At 51.0% G+C, this 11,821-nt stretch overlaps 1 protein-coding gene and 1 long non-coding RNA gene across 2 annotated transcripts in view; one reads left to right on the plus strand and one right to left on the minus strand.

Annotated features, from left to right (window-relative positions):
- The window catches only part of JPH3 (junctophilin 3), a 44,103-nt gene extending 35,240 nt beyond the window's left edge, over window positions 1-8,863 (plus strand). The window contains exon 5 of the mRNA XM_031615425.2: window positions 7,052-8,863. Coding sequence (XP_031471285.1) covers window positions 7,052-7,132 — 81 coding nt within the window. The 3' untranslated portion in view covers window positions 7,133-8,863. The remainder of the gene's footprint in view (window positions 1-7,051) is intronic.
- LOC149916194 (uncharacterized) lies at window positions 7,874-10,366 on the minus strand. Its single transcript, XR_016470687.1, has 3 exons — window positions 8,898-10,366; window positions 8,209-8,308; window positions 7,874-8,011 (listed from the first exon to the last, which is right to left on the minus strand). It is a non-coding gene; the product is annotated as an uncharacterized LOC149916194 (long non-coding RNA).
- Between the last annotated feature and the right edge of the window lie 1,455 nt (window positions 10,367-11,821).

Below are 11,821 nucleotides of genomic sequence, written 5' to 3' on the forward strand. Positions count from 1 at the left end.
AGCAATCTTCAAGCGTATAACAGCTGCTCCAATGTAGAAAGCAATAATCTGTTCTTGAACAGAATTAATGGGCTTAAATTCGAGCAGAAGAGGCAGGGGTGAGCCATTAGCAACTGCTGGTGAGTTGAGAGCTGGGATCGATTCCCTGGTGGCTGGGAGGGAGGAGGTGGTGGTGTGAGAGCAACTTGGGCATCTGCGGCTTGGGTACAGCTTGGATGAAGCTGAGCTCTGCGATTTCTCGGGTCCTTCCCAGCCATTGTGTTTGGTGATTGCAGAACTCACACTGAGAGCAGCTGCCTCCCTTCCCCCCTGTGTTTTGCAGTGCTGGGTGAAGTGCTGGTGGTCTGATGGGGGCGGTGGGGAAGTCAGCACCACTCCAAGCATCCCCTCGTTGAGTCGGGCAGGGCTGGATGGTCCTGTGCTGCCAGAGGATGGGAGCAAATGGGTGGGAGAAGGAAACAGTGGCATCTCAGCCCGTGAGCAGCCAGGATGCTGCAGGTCTGCCGTGATAAATCACCCCCACACGCAGCCCTGTAGCTTTCTGCCTTCCTATCCATCCTGCAAGCTTCAGCGCAGGCTCCAAAGCACCCACACAGCATTTCAGAGGAGCTGAAGGCAGCGTGTCTGCTGGTGGACTGCAGGATGCAGCTTGCCAGGCCGGCAAAACCAGTGCTCCCAGTATGAGCACGCACTGCTGAGCTGCAGCTTTGGGTGCACAGATCCCAAGGCAGCATCACAGCGATGGCAATTCGGGGTGAATGCAGGGCAGTGCCCAGAACAGCCATTAGGCTGCACATCGTCCTTTGAAGTGCTGTAGCTGCGAAGCAGCATGTTCAGTTTTCTCACATTCATAACCGAGGGTGGAACAGATGGCGGAGGTTTGGGAGGAAGCTAATGTAATACAGAGGAAGGGATAATATGCAGATTTAAATAACCCACAATGCCAGCAACAATTTGTTCTAGCGGGAACAGCAGTGTGCTAGCAGGGGCGGCTGCAGCGGCCGGGCAGCAGTGAGGGGTGGGCAGCAGGAGCAGCCATGTGCCACCCCCATGTCCCACCCCCATGTCCCATCCCACCAGCACTGCTGTGACCTCGCCTGCCCCTTCCTCTCAGCCTTCAGGGCTGGGGTTCCCTTGGTTTCCCTTCTCCTGTAAGGCCGTTCCCTGAGGCCGCTGCTCCATGCTTGGTGCTCTGCTGTCAGGGGGTCACAGCAAAAAATTATGCTTGGAGCTGCCTGATCTGTGTGAGTGCATACAGAGTGAGCCCATGTCAGTCATCACCTGGATGAAAGCATAAAGCAATGTGTTGGGGCCAGCGCTGTCGGGTTAAGGGACTTGTATAGACATCACTGTCCATTCCGGCCCTGAGAAACACAAGGCACAGAGCTCAAGGCTGTGTCAGAGCGGGTTCCTGGAGCCTTTGAGATGGCCTAAAACAGGAAAGGAGGAAGGGAATTGCTGAGCTGCTGGAAGGGGAAAGGTTTCTAAGACGCCAGCAGCTCCTTTTATCCATGAACATGCTGTATTTTTAGGACTGAGGGGGAAAGAAAAGAAGAACATAACCCTTTTCTGCAGGTGCTGAACATCTGCAGCCCCCAAAAAGGAAAACTTCAGGCCGTGGGTCCCCAGCACAGCTGTGGGAAGGAGCCCCCATCTGCCTGTCCCCATTCGGGGGCAGAAGGCAGCGGCATGCGAGCAGGCTGGGTGCTTGGCCCTTTAAAATCCCCCCACTGAGAAAGCCTGATAGTGGGGCAGGAGCCAAAAAAAAAAAAAAAGCCCCATCCGCTCCTGACATCCCGATCCATTGTCAGATGCGATCTCCGCGGTCGCAGCCCGTGCTGATGGCATTGCTGCTCATCGCAAAGGGCGAGCAGCCCCCGGGGGGGGAGCGGACACGAAGTCTGCGAACCGTCTGCAGGGTTACGGATGGCACAAACCCCCCCCCCTCCCCCGTGCCAGGCAGGAGGACGCAGGAGCTGCAGCATCCCCCCGCCCGCTGCCTGCGCATTTCCCACCCATGTATTCCGAGCAGGTTTCCCTGTCGCTGGGGAGAGCAGGGAGGAGGCAGCCAATGTGCAGCCGGCTTTGCCGGAGCCGCACCGCGGCGGCGTGGGGAAGGCAGATCGTATGGACCCCCCCCTTTACTCCCCCCCCAACCCCCAGCCCTGCATTTTGGTTAAAGCAGCAGATGGCAAAGCTCTGCCTGCATCTCTGGGTGCTGCAAAAAGCACCCGGGGATGCTTTTGGTTGGCATCGCTAGGGCTGAGCGCTGCATCCTCTCCGCTTTCCATCTCAGATTTTTCCTTCTTTCCTTTCTCTCTTCCTTTCTTTCCTCCCCTTCCCACCAGGATCCCCACCTCTCCTAACGTGATCATCTTTGAGATTTTCTTGCTTCCCTCACCTCATCTAAACAAACTCCCCGCAGGTTTGCAACCCAACCCCAGCTGGGCACAGCCCAGCACACGCACACACACCTGCAAACAATCACGAGCTGTAATTGCAGGGCAGGAGGAGGAGCACCGCCCTGCCCGCACCTGGTGGCTGTCACCCTTGGGGGGCAGCTGCTGGCATAGGGATGGACTGCAGTGCGTGCTGCTGCCTGCACCAAGTTTGGGTTTCTTGCTTCTTAAATCTGTTCTTCCTCTGATCTCTTCCACATGCAGACATCCTTTACTTATACAGAACACAAATAACGTTCAGAGAACAATGCGATGCTGAACCCAGCAGTGTCCCTTTCCCACCCATTCTGTCTCATGGCCCTCAGATGGAGCTGAGGAGTGCAGCTCTTTTTGCCATCCCCCACCCTGCTGTCAGCCCACTCTGCACCCCTTTCAGCTCTGAGAAAGCTGAGACCAAATGCCACCTCCTGACCAAAATCCTGAACCCACCACCCCCTTACCAAAGCCAGCCCCCCTTCTCCCCTTGCTGAGCACTCCTGTGCTGTGTCACAGCATCCCATGCCTGGCAATTAGGTGACAATTCAGCACTAATGTCACCCGGCCGTGAAGTTTTCAGCATTTCTTGTAGTGCTGAGGCTGGAAAACAATGCCCGTATGCTTTTTGCTGATCCAAGTCCTTAGTAATTACACCTAATAGATCCCAAAGGGATTCCTAGGTAACCTGCATGATGGTTTCCATGGCAGAGATGAAGCTCGTGCCCCTGCGATAACTGATAATAATGGATTGTTAATACTTAAATACGGTTGTGACATAATTAATTTGTAAACCAGCTGTCCCATGTGTTCCCGGTAAGACTCAAGTTGCTACAGAACAGTTAAAGGAGAAAAAACACACCAGAACACACAAACAAAGCAATGGGGGAGGAGTGGTGGTGATAAACGCCAAAAGATGCCCCGAAGTGATGGAAGCATTCATAGGGATCACTGCTGAGCACTGCTGTGCCATAAGGAGGGGTTGTTCACTTTTTGGCATTTCCAAGGCTTGGGATCTGTGTTTTGGCTTGTTCAACTCAGGAGGAAAGCCTGGAGTTTCCAGAGCTGACCCCTGCATTTGCAGGAGCCCCAGCACCTGCTGGTACCCACACACCTCACCCACCCTTGGCAGGGGTTTTCCTTCTCCCACAAAGGAGCCCAGGGATCTTATTATAAAGCTGTGCCCCAGAGCTGCAGTGCTGATGAAATTTGCCCAACATCCTGGGATGGAAAAAAGGAATCATGGCTTAGAAGCAGATGAGACATCCCTCAGAACACCTCTGCCATCCAAAGGGAGAAGAGTGAGTGCTTGCTCTGAACAGAGGCAAAGGCACAAAGACTTCACGAGTCAGAAATAAGCCAGATGTAAGCATTGAGAAGTGCAGCAGGATTTGTAATTGGAGCTAAAACAGAAGCTTTAGTGTCCCAAAGCTGCTTATGTGGGCAGCTGCTGCAGGCAGGGCTCCAGCCCCTGCCAGGGGATGCACTGTGAGGCCAGTGGGTACCAGCCCTGGGAGAACTGCTGGGAGGGGAGGAGAGCCTGGAAAAAGGAGACAGAACCTGCAGCTGAGGGACTGCTGGCTTTGAGCTGTGACAGCCTGCAAGGCCCTCCCTCCTGCTCATCCCATTTCTGAGCTTTGCTTTTGCTAGCAAACGTAGAAGAGTCCAGCTATACAGTAGCAAAGCGAGTGTAGGCTCTTGGCTCTGCACTGAAATGCAAGATGCAAATGGGTGCAGATTGGAGCAGAACATTCATATAAGGGCACCCAGGTGTTGCTGGTGCCAGCAGGTGGGTGCTTGGCTGGTTGACTCTTGCATTTCTCTGGCTGAGGGCACACCCAGATAAATCCCTCCCCAGCCTCAGCCCCCAGGTACCAAAGTGCTGTAATCTGAGCCGGAGCACTGGGTCTACCCCCAGGTGAGGATAAAGCTCAGATATCAGGGAATTAGGAATCCTATGCATGCCCTTAGCTGGGAGGAGAGCGCATCCAGAGCAGCGCGGGCTCACGGCACTGCTGGATAAGTTTGCATCCTATATGTGTGTGTCATCGAGGTGATCCCACAGGCAGAGCAGGGCAGAAATGGTCACTGCCCTTTGGCAGGGACACGGAGCTGTGTGTGGACCACAGCTGATGTCAGTGTGCCAGGGAGCAGCCCTGGCTGTGAGGTGGAGGAAACCAAACGCCTTTTTGTGTCTCAACGCTGCTCTGCCAACAGAAACAACAGCAGCGATCATCGCTCACAATCTGTTATTGCATTGACACGAGCTCAAAAAATCACAAAACCCAATAATCTTCTGCAATAGAGCTAAAACCCCAGAAGTAAATTGTGCACTGCAGCACCTGGCAGCAGCAGAAGGGCTGGGTTGTGGCTCCCAAGCTCAGGCAGTGCAGGTGGAGGTGGCTGGGAGCAGCCAGGGGGGGTACCTGGCTGCCAACAGCTGCTCTCTGCCATCCCTCCCTCTGCTCAGCTCCCTCTGACCCTGTTGCTAAGCTACAGCTATGCCTTTCCAGCAAGCTCCAGCAAGCTCCAGCATCCTCACTCCCACCCACTCCCAATGCAAACTGAATCAGATTGCTCAGAGAAGGGAGCCGCTGGGTCCAGCATGGAGCGTTTCTTCCAGCAGCCCTGGTACAAGGATTTCCTCACAGTGTGCCCAACCCTGCCCCGTGCCACCTGGATGGGCACAGGGGCTCTGTTAGAGCATAGAGGAACCATCTGCACCATTGCAGGCTGTTCGAGCTAGCATAGCTCTGCAGCAGTGAGAATAGATGAGGATGCAGCGACACCAAGAAATAGCTGCCACCTACCTGCATACATGCCTGCTCTCCCTGCTATCACTTTAGGACAGGGAATGTTGTGCAGTCCCTTCCCGTTGCCCCATTGGGGTCCAGCAGACACAGCTGATGTCATTTACCTGGACTTGAGCAAGGCCTTTGACACGGTCCCCCACCACATCCGTATCTCCAAACTGGAGGGATGTGGATTTGATGGGTGGACCACTCGATGGATAAGAAACTGGTTGAAAGGCCGCAGACAGAGGGTGGTCATCAATGGCTCCATGTCCAGGTGGAGGCTGGTAACGAGCGGCGTCCCCCAGGGGTCTGTTATGGGACCGGTGCTCTGTAACATCTTTATCAATGACACTGATGATGGAATTGAGTGCACCCTCAGCAAGTTTGCTGACAACACCAAGCTGAGTGGTGCTGTTGACACAGTTGAAGGACGGGATGCCATTCAGAGGGACCTCGAGAGGCTGGAAAGGTGGGCTGGGTGAACCTGATGAGGTTCAACACAGCAAAGTGCAGAGTTTTGCACTTGGGCCGGAGGAATCCCAGGCATCCCTACAGACTGGAAGGAGAGGTCCTTGAGAGCAGCCCTGTGGAGAAGGACCTGGGGGTCTTGATGGATGAAAAACTTAACATGAGCCAGCAGTGTGCTCCTGCAGCTCAGAAAGCAAATGATATCCTGGGCTCCATCAAAAGAGGGGTGGCCAGCAGGGACAGGGAGGTGATTGTTCCCCTCTACTCTGCTCTTGTGAGGCCCCATTTGGAGTACTGCATCCAAGTGTGGAGCCCCCAGGACAAAAAAAGACAGGGAGCTGTTGGAGAGGGTCCAGAGGAGGGCCACGAAGATGATCAGGGGACTGGAGCACCTCCCCTATGAGGACAGGCTGAAAGAGCTGGGCTTGTTCAGCCTGGAGAAAAGAAGGCTGCGGGGTGAATCATTGCAGCCTTTCAGTACCTAAAGGGAGCCTACAAACAGGAGGGGAAACAACTCTTTGAAAGGGTAGATAACTGCAGGATGAGGGGAAATGATTTTAAGTTGAGGGAGAGGAGATTTAGGTAGGATGTCAGGGGGAAATTCTTTACAGAGAGAGTGGTGAGGTGCTGGAACAGCTGCCCAGAGAGGCTGTGGATGCCCCGTCCATCCCTGGAGGTGTTCAGGGCCAGGTTGGATGGGGCCCTGGGCAGCCTGGTCTAGCATTAAATGAGGAGGTTGGTGGCCCTGCATGTGGCAGGGGGGTTGGAGATTCGTGATCCTTGAGGTCCCTTCCAACACTGGCCATTCTGTGTTTCTGTGAACATCCTTGGCAGCTGCAAAGGGAACTCAGAGAAGCAGCTCATGCAATGCTCAGCCCAGGCAGAAAGTGCCACCCCAGGCAGGTTCTCCCACGCTGGGATGTTTCCCAAATAACCTCCCAATAGAATTTGCAGTGGAGCACAGAGAAGATCATTAGAGCTGTCCAAAAATTGCCTTGATGCAGAGCAGCGTGTCAGCCTTTGCTATCAACAGGATGTCTGTACAGCAACTGCAATCATTGGAAAACATCCCTTGGAGACTCCTCCAAACCATCCCCAACCACTAAGACCCAACTCAGTCTTTTTTTATACTGTTTCTCACTTCAGCTATCAAGTCTTCTTTTCTAAAGCCAGATTCCCTACACACGTGAGCCAGGCAGAGTCCATAAGCAAATAACACTGCAGTAGATGGGTGCATTCACTGGGACCCACATGGAATTGTCACCACCATAAGACAGCAGATGTCCCAGCAGGAGGGGTGAGGATCTGCAGTGCTTTGGGCTCCTTCTAACACGTTTCCTTCTCTTTCTCTTGCAGGGCTCAGCTCCCATCTTGGTAGTCATGGTGATCTTACTAAATATTGGAGTCGCCATTTTGTTTATTAACTTTTTCATCTAATTCAAGACTGTCTTGTTTGCAAAAATAACAGTTACATGTATGAATGGGGGGTAAAAAAAAAAAAAACCAACAACAAAAAGGGAAAATCATAACTTGAACTGTCCTATGACAATTTCCAAGTCTTTTCACAGAAGAACAACAAACGATCGAGTCTCACTCACAGTTTGCCTTTTTTCCTGGGTAATGTTTTTTGGATTTTAGCCAAAATTCTTTGCTTGTATAACACTATGCTGTGTGGCATGGCAAAATGCTATCAACACTCTGCCCCCCCAACACTGGAAAGGATGAGAAGGAATCCCAACAAAAAAAAAAGAGAAAACCTTATTTCCCTTCCCCTCACCCCCAAAAACGTATTTTGTAACAACGGTGACCAACCCCAAATGGAGATAGAGGAGGGGATGGGTGTGAGGGTGTGTGGATCCTGGGATGCTCCGGGCTGAGCTTCCTGGGGGGATCCAACAGCTTTCACAATAGAGAAAATGGGAGAGAAAAACCAAAGCAGGTGGCTGGTTGTGAATGGAGGAGAGGAGCACAGGAAGGCACAAGCCCTGCCGGGATGTGAAGGATGGGAAGCAGCACCCAGTCCCATTCTGTTCTTTGTTGTCAAAACAATCAGTGTCTTGCAGAATTCCTTGGGGCACGGGGGAAAAACACTCCTGCCCTCACCCCCCTCCCAAGGCAGCAGGGCTGGCGCACCTCCCAGGGCTGAGTGCTGCTCACAGCTCTTCCTTCTGGGTCGGCGTCGTGCCCAGGGCCCCCAAACACATGCAGGCATCTCCAGCGACACGAGTGGAGCTGAGCATCCCATCCCAACCAAGTACATGCACAGAGATGCCAGGGAGCAGATCGGCAGCAAGAGAGGGCTCGATTCTGATCCACCTAGTACAAAAAAAAAAAAGTAATAATAGTAAAATTAAGCAAAATAAGATCAAAACAGTTGGTTTTTTTGGTTTTATTTTTTTTGTTTGGTTTTTGGGTTTGGTTTTTTTTTTTTTTTTTTTTTTACATGGCATCTGGGGAGGAGCACTGGAGCATGTGCCAGAAAGGAAGGAGAGGGTGGTGGGTTTGTCCCTTACATCTTGCTGTGGACTGTTTCAGACATCATGCTTGGGCTCTGAGCATGTAGTATTTTGCACTTTGTAATGCAGGATGTATATTCCAGCTTCCAACATGTCCCTGTAAAAAAAAAAAAAAGAGAGAAAAAAAAAAAAAGAAAAAACCATTGGCAATGGCAGCCTCTAAGGATGTATTCTTTTCTTTCTTTTCTATGTCACTTGATTTGTTTGTTTATACCATCTTTGTAATATGCCTGCCTTGATTTTCTCCCCTCCCCTCTCCCCACCAATAATATGCATACTCATTAAAGATGCCGTATCCCTGTTCTGAGCTGTTATGGTCCCAATCACAGGAGCGTGGTCCTGGCTTGGTAAAAGGCTGATGACCCCATGCCCGGTTCCCCGCGCCGTCCTGCCCTGCCACCAGGTCTCCTCCCAGCCCCCACTGACACGGTTTGGGTTGGCCATGGCCAAGGACATCACCCTGTGCCCCCGAGGCAGGATGTGACCCGCGGGGGCCCTGCTCTGCGTGCCACATGCAATGCTGTGGGGAGCAGCGGACTCCGCTTTGCTTCGCTTCTGTTTTAGCTGTTTCTCTGCTACCTTTTCAGCAGATTTCTTATTAACACTGCACTGGATTGCTATATTTTTAACCAGAAATAAACTAAGGATTAGAGCATGTGCCAGTTAAATTCAGTTCTTTTCCTTACATGGTCTTTCTCATTCCCTGTCGCAGCTTTCCTTCCTCCACAGCTCCCTTTCAGGCCAGAGGGCAGGTGACACCAACAGAGCTTCTTCCATGGCGTGTTCCACAATAACTCTCCATCCTCTTGGCACCTCGTCACTTTCTGGTGTTTCCTCTTTGCTCCCCAGTCAGCCTTTTCACCCTTCAGTGGTCACCACCTACCTGAAATGAACCCAACAACGATATGTTGTGGTTGGATGCTGCCTACCTGAGATGAACCCAACAGCAATATATTGGGATTGCAGCGTTAGGCACTCATCCGTGCTGCGCTGTGTTTTGTAATGCTGGATGCAGCTCTTCTTAAGGACTCTGGAGAAGTTTTTTTTTTTATGAATGCTTGTTGAGCGTATGACACAAGGATCCCATAGAAGTGGGTCAAACACTTCCCTGCAAACAGCCTGATATTTAGATGAGGCATTTTTCACTGTTTTATGCCTATTACCCATCAGACAGAGGTAGCACTCATTTCACAAGTAGCTTCCCCAGGCTGCAGGCCCACTTGTTCCTGCTTTTGCCTTATTTACCAACCCAGCACAGCAAACTCTGATTTTCCATCTCTTTGTTCCTGGGTACAAATCCTTGGTCAAGCTGAGGTTCAGCACAAGAAGACAGCCACAGACTGATATTAATTGGCTCCCACACCACGTGCTTAAAAATAACGATTCCTTTATTAATCATAGGGAGCTGAGCAATTTGTCTTAGTTCTGAGCTTTCCACATTTGCCCAAGGCCAGAAATATTCTTGAGAAGTTGCCTGGAGAGAGAGGTAATTCAGAGCATTTCTCTGTCTTACGAGCCCTGGATTCATGCATACCTACCCAAGGCACACGAAAACATCTATCATCAGGGCTCATAAATCTACATACGTTGTCCATATCTGCTGTTTTACGTCCACACCATCAGGTGCACATGAATAACTGAAGGTTTTTAGGCTGTGATGGTGTTTTAGTCATCCTGCAGCAGAAGTCAGTTCCTTGAGGCCCCCAGCTGGCTCTGCTGCCCTGGTAGCTACAGGGACAGCACACCTATGAGCAGCAGCTTTTAGGAAGATGAGGAACACAGAGCCATGGAACTCAGTACGACCAAACTTTGTTTTTGCTGTTAGCACAGCCCCATGAAAACAGGGATGTGAAGAACGGTCCTACCTACAAACAGCACTGAGCTCTGGGTCAGCCCAGTTACCCTGGCTGCTCTCTGATAAACCACAGCTCATTTGCTTCCATGCCCCCGTTATGCTAAAACAAACACACTGATGGGAGAAGTAATCCCACGTGTTGCAAGCTAAGCTGCACTCAGACATGAAACCACTTACCTTCTCCTGCAGCCTTTTTTGTGCAACCTTTGAAGTGGATTGCATTCCAGCTGGCAGTCCCCCATCCCCTTTCTTTCCTCCTAGCTCCGCTTGTAAACATAACAGAAAATCCCATTTCGCTGTGTTACTTACAGTGGGGTTACAATGTGTGCGTGGCCCAAAGGAAAAGGAATTCCTGAATAGTTTCCTGAAAAAACAGCAGGTGATGTCCTTAGCTTTCAGATTTGCCTTTTAGCTGAAAAACAAACAAAACAAACTCACAAGGAAAATCCCAACACAACAGCTTGACTGTTTCCAGATATAAACTGAGGTCTCTTTCTGCTATGTAAATGTTGACACGTTCACTCCTTTACAATAAGATGGGCAAACGTAATGATCTGATAGATGCCAAAGGAATAATTGGATTTTATCTGAGTGTTCTGTTCATACATTGAAAAAGCACAAGCTGTTCTTTGTGCACGTCAGACAAGAACAACCCTTCTTATGACAGACATTGTGGGAGTTTCCCTGCTCTGAGTTTTCCACCAAGCTCCAGCCCCAGCCCTTCCCCTGGGTACCATTTTAGGCAAGTCACTCCACTGATATGTGCCTGTGAAACACTCACCTCCTTCTTTAAGGTCCTTCTGGATGTACTGCGTGGAAAACTACCAGCTATCTGATCCAACAGCAGGCTTTTGTGGACTTTCAGCCAACGTTCAGAAGACTGAGACACCAATACACATTCTGGCCTCCTCTGCAAGCACTTAGTATAACGGTAATAATCAGGCATCCCTGCTTTGGTTTCCAACACAAAAAAAAAAAGTACCTTTTTCAAGGCTTTATTTGTTCAATCAACAAGTGAGAGCTCCCGAGCCTTGCCCAGCACAAGATGAGTCCAGACAGACCTTGAGGCTGTTGCTGGCTGGGCTTGTCTCGTTTGTTCTGCTGAGCAGCAGCTGTAGATGCACTAGAATTAATTTCTGTCTCAAGTCCAATGACTGCAAATGCTCCAGAGAGCACACTGTGTGGGTTTCAGTCCCCAGGCAGGCTGTCCCCATTCAGCACGACAGCCTCATTTCATCAGAGCTGACAGCCAGGCCTCAGTTTTGAGCTCATGGCAGCATCTCCCCTCATCACACAGCCTAAGAATGGCCAACAGCACCACCTGCACCAGATCATACAACCAACCTCACCCTATGCAGGCTCATCCCAACCTCACAGCACAGCAACAAGAGCACTGGGAAAGCAGCACTCTCCTGTTGTTTTGCACATAGGGCTCCTCCCTGTCAAATGGGTTTTTATCTTGACAAAGAAAGCATGCAGGCAGCCAGCTCTACTTCATCTTTGTTACATCCTAGTCTTGTAGAGCCTAGCACTGCTCACCTGGAAGCTGGCTCCCTGGCAATGCCCCCACCAAAACAATACCTCACAGCACCCTGCATCTTTCTGCACAAGAACAGCCAGTGCCTTCTGGTGTCAACTCAAGTCATCAATTGTTTGCTGGAACAGACACACTTGTATCCCATCTGTTATCTGTTGTCCCTATGGACTACAGCACTGCTTTGCTTCAAAAGAAAGAAATGCTTTGAGAAGGGCTGA

The sequence above is a fragment of the Phasianus colchicus genome, chromosome 13, assembly GCF_987193195.1.
Source record: "Phasianus colchicus chromosome 13, bPhaCol1.hap1.1, whole genome shotgun sequence".
Classification (NCBI taxonomy): Eukaryota; Metazoa; Chordata; class Aves; order Galliformes; family Phasianidae; genus Phasianus; species Phasianus colchicus.